This window comes from Rattus norvegicus, chromosome 7, assembly GCF_021556685.1.
Source record: "Rattus norvegicus strain SHRSP/BbbUtx chromosome 7, alternate assembly SHRSP_T2T, whole genome shotgun sequence".
In the NCBI taxonomy this organism is placed as follows: Eukaryota; Metazoa; Chordata; class Mammalia; order Rodentia; family Muridae; genus Rattus; species Rattus norvegicus.
In genome coordinates, this window is record NC_141540.1 from 77,603,658 (window position 1) to 77,627,222 (window position 23,565).

The 23,565-nt window shown below is 47.7% G+C and overlaps 1 protein-coding gene across 1 annotated transcript; it reads right to left on the bottom strand.

The window, feature by feature from the left end:
- Positions 1–53: 53 nt before the first annotated feature.
- Positions 54–22,811, bottom strand: LOC148004757 (uncharacterized). The gene is made up of 7 exons (XM_087559759.1): positions 22,630–22,811; positions 17,986–18,174; positions 12,566–12,676; positions 9,834–9,950; positions 4,594–4,712; positions 3,221–3,311; positions 54–277 (listed from the first exon to the last, which is right to left on the bottom strand). The coding sequence occupies exons 1-7, from the start codon at positions 22,754–22,756 to the stop codon at positions 54–56; spliced, it is 978 nt and encodes a 325-aa protein (XP_087415885.1). The 5' UTR covers positions 22,757–22,811.
- Between the last annotated feature and the right edge of the window lie 754 nt (positions 22,812–23,565).

Consider the following 23,565-nt stretch of genomic DNA (forward strand, 5'->3'; position numbering starts at 1 on the left):
CACCGATGTTCCCGCTACTCTGTGCAACCCTTTCTGGGTCTCAGGGTAAAGTCTTATTCTGCCGTTCCACTCCCCAGCCGTAGAAACCAAACAAGTGCCAGGGCCCCACTCCTGTCATCTGCATTGGCGAAGCAGCCTGCAAAGCAGGCGCTGTGCTCCTCCCAGCACCCGAGGCTCCAGAAGAACTTGGGCATGTCTGAGAGCCTAATATCAGGGCTGAGGGCCAGGCTCATCTGCTTTGGAGCCGCTGTTTCCTCTCGGCCTTGCTGGCTCTGTTCTGGAGTGTTAGTCCATAATAAACGTGAGTGTCTGTGAGTAGAGCTTATTAGAAAGTAACCAAGAGAGCCCGGAAGTCTCTCTGGCAACACCACAAGAAACTGACACATCCCCTAAGCCACTCAGCCTGAAGCACTTATATCCTAGCGACGTAGGCACAGACCTGGCATAACCATGAAGTTGAGATAAAATAAAGATTAAATTCCTGGAGAGGGTGGCTCCTTGCAACAGTTGAGAACAAGACCTGGACTGTGCCCTAGGTTCTAACTCCTCAGCTCCTCAGCCTTTCATGTTAACTTGCTGTGTAACCACTGAGCAAGTTATAGAACGTCTCTGGGCAGCGGGAGATGCTGATTCTCCTCCTCCCCCTCCTCCACTTCTTCCCCCTCCTCTTCCCCCCTCCTCCTCCTCCTTCCCTCCTTCTTCTTCTCCCCTTCCTTCCTCCTCCTCCTCCTTCCTTGTGAATAAAGGTGGGAAAAGGGTGGGCTGTGTTAGTGGTTTCTACCCTTGGATTTGAGAGACTCGTGTGCAGGGCGTCTTGACTGCAGTGGGAAGGAAAAGGGACCCTTTTCCTGATGACTCTTTCCTGATGACTCTTTCCTGATGACCCTTTCCTGATGACTCTTTCCTGATGACCCTTTCCTGATGACCCTTTCCTGATGACCCTTTCCTGATGACCCTTTCCTGATGACCCTTTCCTGATGACCCTTTCCTGATGATGACTCTTTCCTGATGACCCTTTCCTGATGACTCTTTCCTGATGACCCTTTCCTGATGATGACTCTTTCCTGATGATGACCCTTTCCTGATGACAATTTCCCATCATTGCAGGTTCATCTTTGTTGTGCTTGAAGACAGATCTTGTTTTGTAGCCCAGCATGGCCTAGAGTTTGCTAGGTAGCTCAGGCTGGCCTCAAGCTTGCAGTGTTAAAGGCTGAGGACTCGGCCTTATAAGTGCTGGGATTGCAGGTATGTGCCACCGAGCCACCAGCTTCTCTGTGGTCGTTTGAGTGATCGGTCTGAACTCCGGCTGTGTGCCTGCGGACTCTGCTGTGCAGCTCTGTGGTCTCCCGAGCCCCATCTGTCCTGGGAGATTGAACCTAGGACTTCTGTTGGCAAACACTTATCACTGAGCCTCCCCAGCCCATGGTCATTCTGCAGGTCTGCCTCTCGGTGGCTCTGGGAAACCCTTGAAGGAGCACTTTCAGAACATATTGCTTCGGGGTGCTACAGATGACCTGTGGGATTGCCTGGAATTCATCCACAAGCACATTTCCTCCAAAGTGCACAGACACCCCCCCCCAGGCCTCTCAGGCACCCTAAGTATTGATTTGCACTACTTGGCAAGTGTGTCTCCATCTCCAATTTTCTCTACCCAGTCTCTCTTTCTCTGTAAGATAAGCAGGGCTTGTGGACAACAACACATATCCAATAGGGGCTTTGCAACAGGGACCACGTCCCAAAGCACATATTCCCATGACTAGGGTCCTACCAAGACTGTCCTCTGCCAGACCCTCAGCTGCCTTGCTCAGCCCCGATCTGGAGGCAGTGTACAGTTCCACAGATGAGCGTGGCGTGCCTGCAGAGGAGGACCCAGCATGCTTCCTGATCAGTCTTTATTAAAGCTGCATACCTCTCAAGCTGTGCCAGGAACTAAATCAGAGCCAGGAGGTTATGGCCACAGGAAGAAGTGTGGCTGACAGCAAATCTGGGTCAGTCAGTGCTTCCAGGAGGCACACACAGAAATGGGAATCGGTGTGCCAGAGGCACGAGGAGGAGGGAAAGTCTGTGAGAGTCAAGGTGCAGGGAGGTTTCAGATTTCAACGAAAGTCAACCAGGAGAGCTACTGCTGCAAGTAGTGACTGAGGTGGAGGGGAAGCCCCGGCCCCAGCCTGGGCTGTGTCCTGGGGAACCTCCCCATACCCCTATCTCTCCACCACAACAGCCAGCTGCTGTTTTTCATAAGTTGCTGCTCTGGAAAGAGGGGTCCCTCCTCTAAAGAGACCTCCAGGTACAGAGGTGGTCACCTGGGTAGAGAGAACAGAATGGCTTCCTCCTCCTCTCCTCTCCTCTCCCCAACAGAGTGCTCAGGTCCCAGTTCATAGTTTGTCACTTTGGCTCACATTCAGGGAATCTGAAGTAGATGTGGTGACACACACTTGTGATCCCAGCGCTGGGGAGGCTGAGGCAGGAGCATCGCTTAAGTTTGAGGTCAGCCAGGGCTACATACCACTGGGGTTTGTACAGTGAGTTCCTGGTTAGCCAAGACTACACAGTGAGACTTTGTCTCAAAACTGGTGAGATGGTTCAGAGGTTGAAGACAGTTGCTGCCAAGCTGGACGACCTGAGTTTGACCTTGAAAACTACATGACTCCTGCAAGTTGTTCTCTGACCTCCATACTTGCTGTGGTACACCTAAACCCTTCCCTGTTGTAAGTTAACACACACACACACACACACACACACACACACACACACACACACACACACGACAAAATGCTTGGCACAGTGAGGCCATTATTTGTAGTATTATTACTATTACTATTAATTATTGTTATTTTTGTGTGGCGCTGGGGCTCAAATTCCAGGCCCCACAAAAGTGCTCAACCATGGAGCTAAACCTGCTCTTCTCTGTGCTATTACTTTATCCCCCATTTTGCAGAGAAGGAAACTGAGATCCAGGACTATAAAGCAAGCTTGCAGGGTCATTGAGACGGCACTGGCAGAGCCAACGTCCACCGCCAGAACCCCCCACCACAGCCTATAAGCTCATCCAGTCGCAAGCAGCAGACGCACACAGTTGACATTTGACCGAGCGCTGGTCTCGTCTGTCTGAACCCAGTGTGAGGGCTGTTGTGAATCTTTTACTTGGAGCCATTTTCCTCTCTGAACCGTTCTTCCTTTCCTGCTCTGGAAGAGCAGGTGTCTCCTTCGGCATGCTCACCGGTGTTCATGTATCCACCCTGGCCCTGCTTCAGTCCTATAGCGAGGACTGCACTGTAGCGGGGCCCATGGAAGAACAAAATCCCTCCTCCCTGGCCAGGAAGAAAAGAAAGAGTGATGAGAAACTACGATTTCTTCCAACAGTGAACCCAAATGGCCTTAAGACACACTAGGCCCTCTCTCTCTCTCTCTCTCTCTCTCTCTCTCTCTCTCTCTCTCTCTCTATTGGATTTTTATTTATTTATTTATTTATTTATTTATTTATTTACATTTCAAATGTTATTCCCTTTCTCGGTTTCCTGTCCATAACCCCCCTATCCCATCCCCCCTTCTTCTATGAGGGTGTTCCCCTACCCACCCACTCACCCCTTCCCACCTCCCTGCCCTGACATTCCCCTACACTGGGGGGTCTAGCCTTGGCAGAACCAAGGACTTCTCCTCCCATTGATGCCCAACAAGGCCATCCTCTGCTACATACACAGCTGGAGCCATGGGTCTGTCCATGTGTAATCTTTGGATGGTGTTTTAGTCCTTGGGAGCTCTGGTTGGTTGGTATTGTTGTAAACTCCTTCAGCTCCTACAATCCTTTCTCTAACTCCTCCAATGGGGGCCCCGTTCTCAGTTCAATGGTGGTCCTGTCTCTTAACAGTTCTATGTCTCCCCTGTAGCATCACCTTTGGGACCAAGGCTTTGACACATGAGCCCTTGGAAGATAGTTTACACCAGCTTAGATCTGGGGACATCACATGAATGAAAAAAACTAATTGTGGCTTCAGTTCTCTTTGTCCTGAAGGCCTGGAAATCCAGAACCAAGGCTCATCCAGACTCTGTCTGGTGAGGGTGGTTCCTTCCAGATCGCATCATCTATGCGCCCTCACATGGTAGAGGTGTCAAACATGATCCTATAGCCTCTTAAAAGGCTGCTTGCTCTATTCACAAGGGACTCCATGCCAGGACCAAATCATCTCCAAGATGGCACCCCTTTTGATCGCTGCACTGGAGACTGAAGTTCAATGTATGGGTTTGTGGTTACACAGTCATTCATGCCAGAATGTTATGCCCAAGTGGCAGGGACCTCAAAGATCCCCAAGGAGCCAATTCCAATGCAAACACATAAGGGTCTTTATTAGGAGCTCTTACGCATAGACTCTCACCATCATGTTCACAGCAGGTCAGAGGTGAGAGCCTCCTGTCTAGGGCTACAGGGTTTTTATTACAAGTTTGGGGAGTTTCCATAGGAATCAGCAAGTTCATATTTTAAAAACCACATTTCTGTTGTAATCTACAGGAACCAAACATGAAGCAAAACCACCCAACAAACAGGATGGCTAGTTTATCTGTTCTCCGAAGGACGTCTTAGGTATCTCTGTGTACCTTGACCCTGCTGTTGTAGCCTGACTGGCTGTTGCTAAGGGGCAGGGTTGGAGGGGTTGCCATAGGATGTTTGCTCAAGTGAACTTTGTGGTTCTCCTCCTGGAACTGGAGTTTAGCCCCTGGTCAGGAGTTTCTTCTCAAAACTGGAGTTGGTTGGGCTTTACAAGAGCAGATCATTATGGCTGCTGTGAGTCCTCACCATGCCCTAGTCTCTTGTCATGAGATGGGGAAGAGTGGATGTAAAATGTGACCTTTTTTGTTAGGACCTAGTTAAAATACTAAGACCTAAATGGAATGTTAAGGCCTAGGTGACTGTTACCTGGCCAGCCTCCCATTATCAGGAAACTTTCTCATGTGTTTCTGCTGTTACTAGGAAACTGTCCAATGCCAAGATTGATTATGTATTCTGTTATGTTCTGTGTACTTGGAAACCAATCACAATAGAAGTCAGGAGAACTATTATATAGTTATCCACAATAAGCTTGGACCCAAACCGGCCACGCAACAGCACTTCCTGAACCTCATATATGAACTCTTATGGTATTTGCTTTTATAAGCTGCCCTTGTAATGAACCCCAACATAAGAGAGTCACCTGCACCAATATAAAAAAAATATTTGGAATAAGACTTCCATTTTGAGAAGTGGTCAAGTAAATTTAAGTTCCCAAAACCTCCCTGGGAACTGACATCTTACTTGTCAGAAAAAGACGTGAACATGGGTAACTGACATCCTGGTTGGCAAGTTCAGACATGAATGTTAGACAAGTCCCATCCTGATAGACAAGATAGGACACAAATGTTAGACAAGGCAAGTCCAATGCCACAGTTGAATACCCCAACCAATGGGAGCAGGGTAAGTGTACAACAAAGACATGTTCCTAAGGAAATCCCCCACTCCTAAATCCTGATTGGTATAATAATTTGACACAGATATTTGTGAGTTTGGGGCTTAAAACACTGTAACCCCACACCCTGAGTTAGAAATTTCTCTCCAAATTGACCTTAGTTTCTTAACTTTAATGTGAGCCCCTGGGACCCTAATATAGCAATTCATTTTGCTACTTTTCTTGCAGGCTCTGCCTTCAAGATTGTTGTGAAATTAGTTTCCCACTTGACATGGAATTACACCTAGGTCATGACCCATCTTGCCAACCTGGGCTACAGAATAAAGAAGTCATTTTCTCTTGGGAAATTCTGTTGAAATGACTCAAAGCCCTTCTCTTGATTATGATGTCAATTCTCCTCTTATTATGAGGTCATCCCACCTTCAATAGCTCCTGAATAGCCAGGCAAGATGGTTTCATGATCATGGTGGCTAGTAGCTTCTGAAGCCCATTCCACCTCCCTGCAGCAATGCTGGTCCACACTTTGGTGCTCCATTGGCTAAGAAAGGCAGAGACTACTTCTGCAGCTGCTTCTCTAAGCATCATGGGTGTCATCTCACCTGTGTGCTGATGGGTGTCTTAGCCACTGTTCTATCGCTGTGAAGAGACACCTTGACCAAGGAATCTCTTACCAAGCAGAGCATTAATTGGAAGCTTGCTTACAGTTCTAGAGGCTTAGTTCATGACATCATGGTAGGAAGCAGGCAGGCATGGTGCTAGAGTAGTAGCTGAGAGTTTTACATCCAATCTGTGAATATTTGAAATCTCAAAGCCCACCCCCAGGGCCACACCTGCTTCAACAAGGCCACACCTCCTAATCCTTTCCAAACAGTTCCACTTATTTAGAATCAAGCATTCAAAGATAGGAGCCAATGGGGCCATTCTCATTCAAACTACCATGAAAGAATGTTTTCATTTCCAGCTAACACATCATGAATGGTGGACATCAAGGTTCCCACTGTATCAGAAGATACATGAGAGTACTTGACCATCAACACACTAGATGAGTAGCACAAATAAAAAACTTTCAATGCTTGGGAAGCTGAGGTTGATCAATTACTTGAGTCTGGAAGTTGAGGATTAGTTTGGCCTACACAGTGAGACTGTGAGTTAAATTGAATTTAAAACTGAATTAATGAATTAATGACGATGTCTGTGAGAGATTTCAAACCAATGTACACCGTGTGCTTTCCCTCCAGATCTCACACCCATAGCAGCTGCTGCTTACAGGGTAAGGTACAGGTAAGGTAGAGACTCAGACCTGAAGAGACTTGTGCCAAAGACATCTCAGCTTTACCCTTATCTAGGACCCAGGTTTAACAAACACAGTAAACATTCTTGAGTTCTAGGCCAGAACTGCTCATCTAGACTCACCCAGGAGGAGTTAGTGGCTTATAGACAATTCTGCTAGGCTCCTCCCAACAGCGACCTAGCAATAGCTTGCATCATCACCTGCTTTCCTCACTATCTGCGTTGCTGCCACGTAAAAGAAATGCTCACCACCTCCTCCCCCTCCCCCATCTTCTCTTGCTCTCCCTCTGTTCCTGTGTGTTCCTGGGCAAGCCTTTCTTTCCATCCGTCTCTGCTCCCCACCCCTGTCCTCATGGCCTCTGCCCCTTCTCCAGGTCCCCACTCACTTCCCTTCTCCCACAGTAAATCTCCCTTATACTAGGTCTGTCCTTTGTTATGATTTCTCCGGGGGACACCTTGGAGTGGGCTTGCCAGGTACTTGCTTGCGGCTGTTGCCATTGCCATTGCTTAATTTCCTAACAGGAGTCAGTAGCAATGAGTGTCTATCCTATAGGAGTCGGGTGAGAATCCTTCCCGCAGACTGTTGTCATTCTTTGATGCCTGATTCCTCTTTTACTCGGTTGGCTGAGGTGAATGCTAAGTTATTCCACAGTTTCTTGCAAAACAAGCCATCCCATATGGGTGGCTTAAAACAGCAATGACTTTGCCAAGCAACTTCTGAGCTGAATTTTTGGATTATTTACCTTGATGCAAGGGACAAAAACTACTAAGAAACACCAAACTCAAGTCAAGTTGGTTTACTTTTTCTTCTTCAGGGGTATTGGTCAACAATTTTGTAACTGCTATCTACGTATTTCTGGAATGAGAAATGAAGTAGGATCCTGTAACATTGATATGTCTTAATAAATTCCGGTGGCTGTGCATTCCTTACTACCTACCCCAATGTACTTGGTTCTTGAAGGAATCACACACAGCCTTTATATTTTGATATGCCGAAACAGCAGGCGCTCCCAGCAGCTCTTAGCCTTAGGTTCTCCGAGGCAGCTTAGAAGCCTTTGGGATGGCCTCAGACTGGATTCTGAGCCTGCCACCCAGTGTTGTCCGGGTCAGCTTAGGGGGTGCGGCTGTGTCCTAGTTTACTCACGAACCCCAGAATTATGTCTTTATATTTTAATATGCCTACAACTCAATGGTTGGGTCACTTCCTAACCTCCATGTGGCTAATCCACCTCCTTCTGATAATCCCAAGGTATTACTAAATCCTATACTCCATCTTTGTTGCCCTGGACCCAGTCATGCAGCCCTCTGGGCTTGCTCTCTCCAGCTCCTACATGGCGGCTATGCTCTCTTCTCAGGCATGGCGTCTCTCTTCTCCTTCTCCCAGAATGGCGGATCTCCTCCTTCTCTCCCTCTTGATCCCAAGCCCAGGAAAATCCTAAGGTAACACCACTGTCTGCCCTGCCCAGCCATTGGCTGCTGGCATCTATTTACCAATCAGAACCAGCTGGGGGCGGGGTCCCTCAGTGTCTTAGGTGTGGACGTACAGACTCCCATGCAAACAATTTTAGGGACCCAAGTTAACATAAGAATACAAGCAGCTACAGACCTTGGAGTTTTCACTACTTGAAAAAGTGAACTCAAAGTTTGAAATTAATTTTTTTCTTTTAGATTTTTTTTTCATTTTATGTGTATAAGTGTTTTGTCTGCATGTATTTATGTGCACTGTGTGAGTGCCTGGTTCCCACAGAGTTCAGGAGAGGATGTCAGAGTCCCTGGAACAAGTGTTACAGGCAGTTGTGAGCTGTGGGCAAGTGGACCCTGCCACTAGACAGAAAAACTGATGTGGGGGAGCAGACTCAGGCCTAGGAAATCTCGGAATTGAGAACGGAAGGCGTGGAGCCAGCTCCCTGCCAAACTATCAGATCTGGAACATGTAACCATGACACCCCATTGAGAGGACTGTGACAATCAGTCACATAGCATAAAGACCTGGAGTTCTCCATGCTAGTGAGGTCTCTAGACAGGCTGTGAGTATTCAGCCAATGAGCGTACCTCCCTGGGCATTCCTTCTGTGAAAGGAATTTCCTCCCTGGTTCACAACGAGTAAGATGTATGCATTCTCATCCACCATCAAATAAAGCAGTTTGGACGAGCACAGACTATCTCTTCTTCAAGGATCACTCTCTGTGTGTGTGTGTGGGGGGGCGGGTGGCACGGCAATACTTTGCCATAAAGAGCCATGCCTAAATCTCCTGGAGAAGGCCTTCTCTCTCTCAGCCCCTCCACACCCTCAGCTCTCACTTGGCTTCCTTCCTGGTGGGCAGATGCCTTGAAGGGAAGGAAGAGCGGACCTGGGACCCCGTTCCCCACTGCCAGTGGTAAGTACCGCAGTAGTGCCTGGGTACACAGGAGACTGAAGACCACAGCAACCATCTTAGATCCTACAGTTTCCCACCCGAGGAAACATGGACCAGGACCCCCACTGCGGACTGTGCTCTGCCTGTTGTGCTGTGGGGGCTCTGGGCCCCCCCACCCAGTGGCAAGGCAGACGTGCCTCCCAGCAGCGAGCCACCAAACTGGATCCTCTACAAGAGCAGTAAGTGCTCTCCTGTGCTGAGGCAATGCTGTAGCCTTGTTTTTTTTTTCTTTTTTTTTCCCGGAGCTGGGGACCGAACCCAGGGCCTTGCGCTTGCTAGGCAAGCACTCTACCGCTGAGCTAAATCCCCAACCCCATGCTGTAGCCTTGGAACTAGTGATTTTTAATAGAAAAGAAGTGGAGGGTGGAAAAAATGGGTCAGCAGGCGAATGTGTCTTCCACCATGCATGATGATGTAAGTTTGACTTCAAGAATGCACACAGTGGGAGGAGAAAATGAACTCCTACAAGTGTGTGCACACTTGGACACACACATTCATACACACACACACATACACGCTCATACACATAAACACACAGACTAACATGATTTGTACTAATTTTTTAATTAAAAAAGAAATAAAAATAAATACAAAAATAGTGTATGGGGGGTGCTGGGAGACGGTTCAGTCAGTAAAGTGTGTCTGCCACACAAACAGAAGGAGCTGGGTTTGGGTCCTCAGCACTCACGTGAAAGCCCGTGTGGTGGTGCACGCGTGTGGCACTGCGCATCACAGCCAGTGCTGCTGATGCAGAGGGCAGCCAGGCCCCTCAAGCTCGCTGCCCAGCCAGTCTCACCCATGAGTCCTCGGGGAAAAGAAAGCAGACAGGGGAGGTAAACTCACGCGGACTCTGGCCTCCACAAGCACGCACATCCGCACAGCCACACAAGAAGTCCCTAAGCACGCGCACACACGAGGTGTAGGCTATACATGTGTGTGGATATAATCACATGCACGTATCCTAGGTCTGTCCACGAGAGGGGACAAAAGCAATGGCACCCAAGTAGCAATGCCCACTGCCAGGTGCTACATTCCAAACACCAGTCCCCTCTGAAGGGAACCGGGGCCCTTCAGGAAATGACTGGTTTAAAAGCCGTGGCAGAGATAGTACCAGACGAGCTTGAAACATCTTGTGCCAAAAAGTCTGGAATGCGGAAAGAACCATGGAGACATGAGGACGGAGGGGCTCGAGTGAAGAGGCTTCTGGAAATCGAACGAGGGGCACGTTAAGCTTCAGATAAAGGGACAGGGCTAACAGGTTACACGTAGTGCACAGACTTAAATAGACGCCAGTGAGTTAAAACTAATATCAGTAAGTGAGAGGGAGAGGCGAGGCTCGCTCTTACCACAGAAGCCAACGTATAAAGACAGAAAGAACAAATCAGTGGAGCGTCACCAGTGACAGTCGTGTGGTAACGGATCCAGCATGAAGTCACTCAGGGACGCTAAGCGCTGGAGCCTCATAGTGTGTCCCAGGTAGTTGGATCAAGGTGCTACTCTTTAAGCAGTAACCACAAAGAAAAACAACTTTGCATGAAATTCTAGAACTGTCAGGTGTTACTAGAACCGTATATTCAAATCCAGGATCATCGGAAACCGAAACGCCAGGTAAACCCGAGCTGAAACCAGTACACTAACGGAGGATACGCTTCAAAAGAGCCACTGTCACAGAAGGGAAAAAGCAAAACACCCCGAGAACCAGCCTAGGTCAAAGGCAGCTCTGGAGAACCATGTGACTACGACCCACAAGCCAAGGCTCTCTGGTGCTATAACGGATATTTGGGGGATAATTGGGAAAATCTAAGCAAGGGACTGAGATGCCGTATCATCAAATGTAAATTCCTGAGATTTATGATTGTACTATGCTTATGTAAGATAGAATTTCTATTTTAGGAGATGCAAGCTGTCTCATGTAGGAATAAAGAAGAACCACGTCTGCCACTTATCCCCATTGGTGTGGGGGGAGGAGGTGGTGTTAATATTTGAGAAATTTGGCTGAAAGGTGACTGGGATCTTTAAAAACTGGTTCATATTAGTTGTATAAAATGATGGATTTTGTTATAACATTTTCATACCCTCGTATAATGCACCTTGATCATCTTGACCCCTGCTCCCACCCTTGGGTATGAGAGCTTGGGGTAACGTACATTCTTACATCTCTTCTGTGAATTTGTAATTACATTGAAGAATAACAGCTCATTTGTTTAAATTTTTATTTCCCATTTATTTGGGGCACACACCACAGTGTATATGTGGCGGTCAAATGTCGATTCTTAGGAGTTGGATTTCTTTTTTTAACCTGTAGTTCCCAGGGCTCAAACTCAGATCCTCAGGGTTGGCTGCAGTCACCTTTATGCACTGTGCCATCTCACTGCCCCCTCCCCTCTCCAAAAAGTTTATAACGGTTTTCTTTTGCTGCTGCTGCTGCTGCTGCTGCTGCTGCTGCTGCTGCTGCTGCTGCTGTTTGATTTTTTTGAGATGGGGTTTCTCTGTGTAGTCTTAGCTGTCCTGGAATGCTCTCTGTAGAACAATTTGATCTCAAACTCACAGAGATCTGCCTTCCACTGGCTTCCAAGCACTGGGACCAAAGGTGTGCACCACCACATCCAGCCAACAACTAGGTTTGTGTGTTTGCTTGTGTTGTCCGTCCTCAGTTTTTATTCAGCCATAGCTGAGGTTTTTCTCGTCTACAGTTGCTGCCAGGGCAGGAATATTCCAGAAGGTTCTGATTCATCGCCTCTCTTCTTGCTCTTCCACTGGAGTGGCTGGGAGGCTGGGCTCAGCCAAGACCATGGGACAGGCAGGGTTGCTGATCTTCTCACCTAGTTTTTTTTTTCTTTTCTTTTTTTCGGAGCTGGGGATCGAACCCAGGGCCTTGCACTTGCTAGGCAAGCGCTCTACCACTGAGCTAAATCCCCAGCCCCAATAGCCAACATTTTAATCCTTTCTGCTCCCTATGATCTTTCCTAGGCTTGGTCCCAAGGGTGCCAATTCATTTTATTCTTGTTACAGGCATCAGCATCATCATCTCCATCACCCCATCACCATCACCATCACCATCACCACCATCACCACCATGAGCATCATCAGCACCACCATCAATACCATCACCACCATCAATACCATCACCACCATCAATACCATCACCACCATCATCACCATCACCACCACCACCACCACCACCATCACCATCACCACCACTACCACCATCACCACCACCACCACCAGCATCATCAGCACCACCATCAATACCATCACCATCACCACCACCATCACCACCAACACTACCACCATCACCACCACCACTACCATCACCATCACCACCACCACCACCACTACCATTACCACTATCAACACCATCAGCACCACCATCATCATAATCACCACCACCATCACCACCCCCTCCACCACTACCACTACCATCACTATCACCACCACCACCATCCCCATCACCATCAGCACCATCACTACCACCATCATCAGCACCATCAGCACCGCCATCATCATTCCCATTTAGTAGGTTATAAGGTGCTGAGAGGTTAGCAGTCCAGGTAAGGGGCAAAGCCATGCATTGGCCTTTTTGCTATTGTTGTTGTTTTGTTTGTTTTTGAGACAGGGTCTTACTATGTAGCCCTGGCCAGTCCAGAAAACACTATGTAAACCATGCTAGCCTCAAACTCACACTTCTTTCTGCATCCCACATATTAACATTGAAGTCTTGGCACCACCACGCCCAGCCCAAAGCCCTTCTTTCAACCTCATAAATGCAGTGTCAAAAGTGCCCCTGAGTGAGTGGGCTACTGCCTGCTATGCCCTGCTTCTCATGTCTTCCGCACTGGGGACTGGGTAGACAGCAAAGCAGATGTGGGGATAAGAACATTGAGCTTTGCCAGCATGCTTCTGTTTGTAATAAACACCTCTCTGTGTTCAGACAACCAAGATTGACTCCAAGTCTGTCACTGTGCTGGGCTCTGGGATCACCATGTGTCGACGTCTAACCCATACCTTGCCCTGAGCTACATAGAGGGGTGGAGGACAGGACCATAACTCCAATTAGCTCTTGAGTGAGGTGGGTTGCAGGCTAGGGAAGATGAACTAACCACACATGATTCCATCGCATGGGCCATATTCAGGAAGAGCCTGGATAGGTTTTCTAGAAGAGTCAAAGGCAGCCTCTTTGAGCGTTCTTGTCCCCTGACTGCCTCTGCCTGTATTGGGACCTCCCATTGTTTCCTGACTGTAGAACACTCATTCTCTCCTTTTCCTTTCTTTTCACCTGTTGGGTTGTCTGGCCATCAGTGCTCCTCATGTCTCTGTTATATACATGGAATCACAGAGATGAAAGAGAACACCTACCAGGCTAATTATTGTGTAGCCCTCCCCAGGAACGCAGAAAACACTTTGCAATGTACCAGCTATCTCCAAACAAAGAGATATCCATAGATGTGGAAACTGGTGACAGATGAGTGGCTTTAAATGTCTCCAAGGAAGGTCTGAGTAGAAACCATATCGTTTAATCCAGAACAGCTGTAAGAGCTAAGCAAGGTCAGAGCGTCTCTCATCAGGGACATTCCTAGGGACAATGGAAGCCAGGCTGTCAGCCAGCACAAACATGGGAACACAAGTAGGTGCCTCTTGATAAGTGGCTGTGAGTTCATATTAAAGCATGGTGCTCCACTAAGAGTTAATATTTTGTCTTGGGCCTTGTAGTTGGAAATTATCATAGCCCGAGTGTGTCTCTTCCCAGTTTATACACTAAAGCCTCAGATCCCATGCACTAGTATGGTGGAGAAGAGGAGGCAGCACTGGGGAGGTGTGTGCTTCCAGAGCGCAGGCCTCATGAAGAGATCAGTGACCTTGTAGGAAAGCTACACAAATCCTCACTCTGTCATGTGACAGAGTGAAAGACAAGGTGTGTGGGGGATCACCATCAGGAGGCCCAGGCTCTCTGTCTCCAACCTCCAGCCTCCAGAATTAAGAGAAAGAACTTTCTGTTGCTTAAGCTTCCCAGTCTAGTGGTATCTTGGTATAGCAGCCCTAATTATCTAAGGCAGAGGGATGACTGGATAGGAAGACACACACAAGCATTTTCATAGACTTTATAAGTGCTGCAGTCTTCACCAGGCATGATGGTTCATGCCTTTAGTCCCAGCATTTGGGAGACAGAGGCAGGAGGGTCACAAGTTCAAGGCCAACCTAACCTGCAGATCTGAGTTCTGGGCCAGATAGGGTTACATAATGAGACCGTGTCTCACAAAAGAGAACAAATGTTCTGTCAATTCATCACACACATGTAGAACTATTATATTCTCAGAGTTCATACTTGAGTCTCAGCTCAGAATGACACAGCAGTACCCAAGCCCAGAGGGGACCAATGGCTCAAGGTTAAAGCTGTGTCCCTGACATTAGTCATTTGGTGTTGAGTGGGGATCACTAGCCTCCAAGCAGTCCCTTCTCTATGTGACTGTGTGCTTCCCAGCTGTGTCTTGTTTCTCTGGAGTGACATCACAGCTATCACCAGAAAGTCGGGCTCTCCTGTCTTGGCAGGGAGCTTCCTACTTGCTCATTCTCTGCTCATCCTCTGGAAACCCTTGGCCCCATCATGCTCTGGTCAATGCAATGTGGTGTGTGTGAGTGACCCATTCCATATGCATGGATGCTCTTTCTGCTGTGGGGTTTTAGAGACATATTAATACAGAAGTACCTGGAGAACACCCCCAACCCCAGGAAGCTAAAACAACTTCTGGAAATGAGTGTGGTGGACAAGAATGTGGACCTGGACTGAGCATGTTGCAAGAGCGAGGTAAACTTTAGTTGAGTGGCTGGATTTTAGAGTCTTTGCTGTGGTCAAATTAGAGGGCTCATGCTCTCAACGTAGTAGGTGTTGTCATTCTGATTTCAAAGACCTGTTTTTTGAAACAGGGTCTCACTACATAGTCCTGGCTGGCCCAAGATAGGCACTATGTAGGTCAGGCCCACCCAATTTTATTTAGCCAATAGTTTAAAATCGAGGAACATTGTTTGTACAACAAAAGCCTGTAAACATGAGAAGTCACATTTGGGCCTAGTCCTTCAGGTAGAGAATTCAGCATTACAACAGATAGCAAGAGGCCAAAGTGCCACATCTGGAAGCTTCTCAGGTCCCTTTTTCCAGATCTGCCCTCTGCCCTCCCTTGGCCTCATGTTGACATGCTGTTGTCTTTGGCATAAACTCTGTAACGAAACCATGTAAAAATCCTTGTGCTTGGGAACATTTTCCAAGAATGGTCTGGAGTCCTCAGCAATGCACGAAGATTGTAACCTCAGGAGTGTTTGGAGGAATCCAGGAGAACAGAATATTGTCACAGGGGATAGCACTCTGTCCAGCACCCTCACCCTGTGTCTTCTTTGTGTCTTCTTCTCCACAGGTGTCTCCCTCTCTCACAAGGTGAGAAAACAGCAAGATGGACCAATGGCAGGAGGGACAGAAACACAGACGATGCATGGTCCTGTAAGCAGAGCTCTGCAGAGGTAGTTTCATTGTAAGGGTCTGAAATTCACTGAAGGAAGACCCCAGACTCACATAGTATGTAAGAACAAATTGCGTTTTTCTGTAGAAATAACTCGCATGTTAGGGTTATCATTGTTCAGAATGGCAATGCAGACAAAGACATTTGAGTCTCTTTTAGAACAGAACTGTTTAATTGTTTCTGAGATAACAACAGACTTTTAAAATCTAGGGTACATTTTAAGGGGTCATAAAGACCATTAACTGAAGGTCATAAAGAAGATATCTGCCACAGGACCACAGGTGCAAAAACAGGAGATAAGATATTGACTGGGTTTATTTATATAAAATTTTTTTTTTGGTTCTTTTTTTTCGGAGCTGGGGACCGAACCCAGGGCCTTGCACTTCCTAGGTAAGCGCTCTACCACTGAGCTAAATCCCCAACCCCTCTATATAAAAATTTTAAGGACAGCTTAGTTCCAGTCTTTAGCTTTCCATGAACCTACAGGCTAGTGACAAATGACGAATGTTTACCCAGATAATTGTTCCTAGTAGATATGCATGTAGACAGTCTTTGTTATAGACGTATTTAATTTATGACCTGAATGTATATGTAAACTTGTAGTGAACTTTTTACCATGTGAACGCACTCTGAAAGTGGCACAAGTGCTGGAAACAAAGGGCAGAGACAGGCCTCCATTCCCTTCTCTTCCTGGGACTTAGAGAAATGCTATTCCTTCCTGAGATAGAACACAGGCTACTTTATCTAGCCTCCTGCTGGTTTAGTATGAGGTGCTAAATCAGAGACTGCAGCTTCTCACCTCAGAGCAACTCAGACAGGTGATCAATTGCAGAAGCAAAATACTTTACACTAGGATGGATATCAAATAATCTACGGCCTAGTTTTAGAGTGGAGACAAAATGGACTCTTCAGTTTGTCTTACCAGAGAAAAGAAAAAAATGTGTAGCTGACATTTCAGCTGGAAATCTCTGGTCCCACTTCTCATCTGCTGAGCCTCTGCAGAACTACCCAAGATCCTGACTTGCAGAATTACTCTATCTGCCAGAGGCCACAAGATCTCTGCTTCTCTGGATAACTCCTGGGGCTGGCTCCGGGAACTGGTGGTGGGGTGGGGCAGCTGTGAAGCCTAGAGTTGAAAACATGAGAAGGGAGGCCTTGTCTGCTGGGAAGGTTGTAAGGAAGGACTCACCAGCACTGTGGTCAGCCTCATCAGCACCTTGGGGACCCTCAGGCATGAATCCCACCCACAAGGGGGCAGCACAAAGCTTGCACTTTAGAGCTAGCTCTGAAGGCTAACCATTTATTAGAAAGAGAGAGAGGCTATTTTAGATCAGCAGTTCTCAACCCGTGTGTCATGATCCATTTAGAGTCAAATGACCCTTTCACAGGGGTTTCCCAAGACCATCAGAAAACACAGATACTTATGTTATGACTCATTACAGTAGGAGAATTAGTTTTATAATAGCAACAAAATAATTTTATGGCGGGGTCACTACAACATGAGGAAGTATATTAAAGGGTCACAGCATTAGGAAGGTTGAGAACCACTGCTCTAGAGAAAGGGTTCAGTTCATCCAAAGGCAGAGCTGTGGTGCATGCCACTGTTCACTGAGATGCATCCCATCCACCAGAAGCAGGTATGGAGGTGGTGAAGTCCAAAGTGGAAGGAGTCAGAAGGCATGAATTAGTAGAGAGACTTGTGTTACATTCAAGGTGCTTTGGAAGGGGGCAGGTTGGGGACATGGTAAGGTCTGTGACTCAGACCAAGCAGTCCCTCCATCCCCCCACATAAATGATGACATAACCAGGAAGAGAAGGAGCCAGTAAGGGACATAGACCAAAGAACAGCAAGATGGGGTAGAAAGCAGGGCTCACCTGGCCACTAGGGGAACCCCTCAGCCTCCTCTTGTCTCACCTGTCATGTGTACCTTTTGTCCTGTCTTCTGCTATTGAAACAGAAAACCTCAGGCTGGATAAATCACACATAGTAGAAATTTATTTAGCTCATATGTGCAGAGGGTGTAAAGCCCAAGATCAAGGGGCCACATGTAGTGAAGACCTTCTTATTTCCTTATAACATAAGCCAGCAAGCACATAAAATAGATAGACAGACAGACTGACTGACAGAGATGGAGGGGGGAGTAGGAGTGAGAGAGGGACAGATAGAAGAGACCAACCTAATAACAAACCACTCTCTAGAGAATCCCCCAGGCCTTCTTGAACGATGTGATTAACCTGTTCCTGACTGCAGAGCAAATGTTCATTGCAGTGAGCCATTGCTCTGGTTTGAGGCCTCTGGCTTCTGCTACACTCTCAATCCTGGACCCTCACTGGGGCTCCTCTCAGATATTATGTTGTTGCCCTGTGTCGTGGAGATCCTGCAGATTTGGATCTGTAGGACTGGCCCCTTCACACAGTCCAGCAGATCATAGATGGGGTAGATGTTGGGGTTGGTCAGCTCAAAGCCCGGACCTGGGCCTGGGCGGTAGCTGAGTTGGTCAGTCACCAGCTCTCCTGCACCTGAACCACCAGGGTGAGCTCTCTGCCAGCTTATCCAATGCCACAACTGGCCAGGAGCAAGGTCCGCCCTCCTGTTCTCATGTTCTCAGGATGGTGGGGGCAGCTTATTCACACCTTTGCCACCAGGGAGAGTTCTGCTGTGCTGCCCAGGTAAGGTTCAGGGCCTATTCTCCCAAGTGCTGCTGCCAGTGACGGGCTGGGCCAGCGATGGCCAACGACCTGGGCAGAATAGGCAGGACTTCCAGGTCCCCACAGACAAGCTAACAGATACAGGGGACAGGGAGGATCAAGAGAACTGAGGAGGAGAAGGAGGCAGTAGCTACAGGAGACAAAGCCAGCCAGCCATATGAGTTTTTAGTTAAGATGGTCAATGACCACTCTATCAGATTATGCCTGGGGTGGTAGGGCAGTGATTGAGTTAGTAAAGGCATTTTTAACTGGCCTCTCTCTCTCTCTCTCTCTCTCTCTCTCTCTCTCTCTCTCTCTCTCTCTCTCTGTGTGTGTGTGTGTGTGTGTGTGTGTGTTGTTTTTCATCCGCAGATCCAAGGGAACCTGGGTGGGGGCTGGTAGCACAGCTTGTTCCCAGGGCTTAAAGCAGAGTAACAAAATCTACACACTACACGGCCCTGAGGAGTGGGGCAGTTGTCTCAAGTGCCTCACAAGCATTCCTTAGACAACTCTGAGACGCAGTGAGTGGTGTGTTCTTAGCCAACACATGTTGGGGTGGTTTACTATATGGTGGCCCCTGGGTGAGAGGCTCCGACCCCACAGGTTCTGTTTTCCTGCTCCACCAAGGCAAAGTGATCTCTAAAAGGGAATAAGGGGACTGGAAGGAAAAAGACAGCTGGGCCAGGGAGACCCTTGGTGGCCAGGCAAGGCAGGTACAAGGCGGGTCTCCACCTCTGTGTCAATCTCCCTGGGCAACAGGCAGAATCTCTGCCATGCTCATTAGCCTCAGTGCCTGCCATGATTGTGTCCAATCCAACGTTGTCTTTGTGCCTTTCCATCTCCAAGGTCAAGGCCCTTGTTCCTTACATGGTTTAACTTTGGTGCTGGTCAGTCATCCCCTGGAAATGAACTGGTTAACCTACGAGTCAACAGAGCGTGGAGAACATAGGCCACATGGCCTGCCCACAAGCTTCACTTCTATTTATTTAATTGCCTGGTCTTCGACACAGCTCGATTTTGAGGTAAACAACATCATTACTAATTTACAAATAAGAAATCTGAGGTTCAGGGAAGAAGAATGATATCAAGGATTAGTTTTGTTTTGAATTCTCACCAGAGCCATCTGATTCCATACTTAAGGGCAGCAGGCACCAAGCAGGGGAGCCACCATCCTCTCCCCCAAGCCCCCACACTGAACCTTCCTAGCTTACTTACCCAGTCGCCTGAACTGGTCCTAGAGTGATCAAGGATGCCGTGGGCACTCAGCTCGATCCCAATTTACCCATTTTAACAGCTAAGCAGATTTGTTCCTAATATTAAAATGATGTTAAAAACAGTCCTATAAAATCAGCTGGCTTGTCATTTTGGTGTCTCCAAGTGGGAAGAGCTGGGGGTGTGAGCTGGTTGTGGGCAGTGACACACACTGCTGGCAGCCAGAGAATGACTCATTAAAACAGAGAGGAGCGGAGACCCACTGTGGCTAGACCGCCCTGGCAAGGGTCAGGGATTAGAGCTTTTCTTTCCAGCTCTGCCGGGTAAGGGCAGCCCCGACTTCAGTTTTCTGTGATCTAGACTTGGGTGACCTTCGAGATTACTTTTGGCTCTCGGTTCCCTGCTCCTCTGTTTGGGGACAGGAAGCTGTTTTCTGTGCCTGCCATGAGGCCTTCCCAGCAGTGGTTAAGAGAGCATGAGCGCTGGCCTGTTGGGGTTCAGACCCAACTTCTGCTTGGCCAACTGTCAGTGGCATGATGTGGGCCAGCATACCCCATCTCTAGGCACACTTCTAGCTATGTAACAGGGGCCTCAACGGCTAATGTGCCCATGCACTAATATTTGTACCCATCCCCACTCAGGCATATTTTGAGGCCCTGACATCTGATGCCATGATACTCAGCGATGGAACATTTGTCACTAGGACTAAATGAAGTCATAAGGGTGGGGCCCCATGATAGGATTAATGTCCGTATAAGGAAAAACATTGAAATTGAAACTCTCCAATCCTGTGTGAGGACACAGGGAGACTAGGCTTCTATAAGGCAGGAAAACTGACCACGGTCTGGACCTGTCAGCTCCGTCCTTGAGAACTGTCTGTTCTTTAAGCCACACCAGCTATGATATTTTGTTATAGCAGCTGAGATGACTGTGTCATTGTGAGGAGGACTGAGGGCGTGACTCTGCCCCTGGGCTGTGAGCAGGAGGCATTAACACTGCTTCTGCTCTGGTCCTGATGTCACCCTGATTTCTCCTGACAGCCAGGTCACCTCTGGAGAAATGGCTGGCCATCCCAGGGCACCTTGGTAACTGCATTTAGTGCGACATTTCTACTTGATTCAGAGCTGTCTTCGAAAATGCACTTCAAAGGCAACTTAGCATGTCTGACCCCTGACCCTTGAGTGCCAGTGCTGCCTTCCCACTGCTGTGCAGCCACTGGGATGACCCAGTGTTCACATTGCTGACTACCTCACCTGGGTGGGTCTACCTCTCCCCAAGAACTGTAGGAAACAGTCTATCTGCTCCCTCCTTCTGAGCCACGGGCCTGCCTGCTTAGTCTGTTGGCTGAACTATGACTTACTAAATTTATGATGACGAACCTTACCGGTTAAACATGGCCGAGTAAGGTGGTCGGTGATCCCAGCAGTTAGGGGGCAGAGGCAGGAGGATATTGAGCAGAAAGGCAGTCTGGACTGTATAGCAAGACTCTTTTTCAAAATCAAAGCAACAGTCAAAATCATCCTTATCGAGAAGCTACATATAGGACTAACATGTGACACGGTTAATTCTACTTTCAGATAGAGAAACGAAACTACACACTTTTTGTGTGTGTGGATACACATCCATAACACTATTCATAGTAGTCAAACCCAAATGCAGTCCAGTGAGCAGAGGAACTGAGGTACGTCCATACACAATAGAATATTACTGAGCAGCAAAAAAGGAGTGGAGTGTTGATATATGCTGTATGGATGGGCCTGGAATAGGCCACACACTGCACAGTTGTGCTAACAGACCAGGAAAACACAGACCATTAAGTCTGCTGACATGAGGAGTCTAAAACAGACTCATAGACATAGGAAATCCGGTGGTCATCAGGCCGTGGAAAAAGACTTGCGTTTCTTAGTGGTAAAGTGGTAAAGACGCTCTTGAGTCCTTGTTCACAACGGTGAAGACACGGCTGAACTGCGTGTTTCAAATTCTAATGATGTTTGTTAACAGCATATTTTAAAAATATTTACTTCTTACTATTCTATGTGCATGTATTTTGCCTGCACGTGTTTTTGTGTGTGTGTGTGCGTGTATCACATTTGTGCTGGGTGCCCTCAGAAGTTAGAAGAGGGCACTGGATCCCTGAGACTGGTGGTGAACCTCCATACAGTTCTGGGAACTGAACCTAGGTCCTCTGGAAGAGCAGTGGGTAGTGCTAGCAGCTGAGCCCTCTCCAACCACCTTAACACAGTATTTATAAAAAGCAAAAACAAAACTATTTACCAATAGCTAAGTCTATTGAGGATGAAGGGTGGTGGTCGCCCCAGGCTGGTGGAAGCGTAATGGGAGCTGTTTAAAGGGCTTTCTTTCAGCACATTTTGGAGCTTTGTGGAGGTGGTGTTTGCATAAATTTCAAGCACATTAAGTGCGGCTGCCTTCACTTTAAAGTGGCTAATTTTATATTATGCAAATTTACATGAATTTCACCTTGATTTAAAAAAGAGTTGTATTTTATGAAGCATAAAACCAAGTATATTGGGCCAGCAAGGTGGCCCAGCTGGCAAAGTTTTAGAACCCATCAGTGGGAAGAGAAGGGACAGACTCCCGGAGGTTGTCTTCTGACCTCCACGCCGGCAGCACATGCAGTGGCTCCCTTCCTACTTAGTGCATGAGAGCTCTGTCAGAGATAAGCAGCCGAAAGACGAAAGTAAGGTACTCACGGCAGATACCACATCCTTCCAGCGGATTACAGGCTGTTGAGGGAGTTGGCCAGAAGCAGCAGCCAGTACCATAGGCACTAGCTGTGTGCTAGTTTGTCCTGGCACAAACTCAGAACCGTGACGTAAGTACTGCCTTTTACAGCTTTACTATGGCAAAATTCTAAGGTTTTAAATAACAAGTATATATTAACATAATATTTTATGACACGGATAGGATGGTTAATCTGAGATTGTCTTGATTGGATCTGGATCAGGCAGGTCTGTGACAGCATTTGCAGGATTAATGAGTGGGCAGCGCATCCCTGCTTTGGCCCAGATATGAGGAGGCCCAAGGGAAAATAGTGCTGCTTGCCCCAGTGCCTACCTCGTGGCTGCTGCTGCTGCTTGTGGCCACCAGAGGAAGCTTGTTGGCCTTCTAACATACACTGAAGACCAGCAGTGCTCCAGCAATCCTCCGCTGCCAGAAGGCCCAGCCTTTGAGCTGCCTTCATGGTTTCTCTGTGCTATCTACCAAGGGTGGAAACGTAGTGCTCCCTCTACACAGATTCTTAGTACTCATCTTCGAGGGCTTTGGGAGACAAGGAACCACTGCAGGGTATGCTAGACATAAACTCTCTAGAAACCCCAAGGTGCTTCTTCCGCAGAGCAATGTGGATGCCAGTCATGTACCTTTCAGAATACCCTAGATTGGACCCTACCTGCCTCTTCTTGTCTATCACCTTCAGACTTCACACCCAGGCCTCTGGGTTGTACAGATATCTTTTCCATTCTGCTTCCTGGCCCACGGTGATCCTGATTTGAAGGCATCAGAGACATTCTGTAGGCATTGTGTAACCTGGGTTTGAAAAGCCTGTTGTGGTCATGTTTTAGGAGTTTGACTCATGGGGTGTGGGTGGCAATACCACACCTTCTCTTGATGCAGCTGTGTCAAATGTGAGGGGGTGAGCATTCCTTGCTGTTTCCTATTTCATCTTTACTAAAAAGATCTAACTGAAGTGCTCTGGACACTAGTGAATATTTCCACAGTGGGCTGTTTCTTCCAGGCTAAAAGCCACGGAAGTGAGACTTTGGATTCTGAGGTTGTAGAAAGATGCAAAAACAAAACAAAACAAAACACAACACAACAAACCTTTTTCGGTAAGCTAATCTTTTCATTTATTTAAGTCGGATGCCTTATGAACAGAAGCTGAAGAGCGACAGCAAAGGCCTTACCTGCCTGGCTTCCGCACCTCCACGTCTACCATTGGTCTCAGCTCTTGCAAATCAGCGGAGGAGGATGTCTGATTCCCTGGCTGTTATC

What these genes read in the sequence shown, in the direction of transcription:
- LOC148004757 (XM_087559759.1), bottom strand. Translation starts at nt 22,756, where the DNA reads ATGAAGGCAGCTCAAAGGCTGGGCCTTCTGGCAGCGGAGGATTGCTGG. An exon ending in AATATCTGAGAGGAGCCCCA is followed by an intron (nt 12,677 to 17,985) that starts GTGAGGGTCCAG and finishes CTAACCTCTCAG; the next exon opens with CACCTTATAACCTACTAAAT. An exon ending in GCTACAACAGCAGGGTCAAG is followed by an intron (nt 3,312 to 4,593) that starts GTACACAGAGAT and finishes CTTCCTGGCCAG; the next exon opens with GGAGGAGGGATTTTGTTCTT.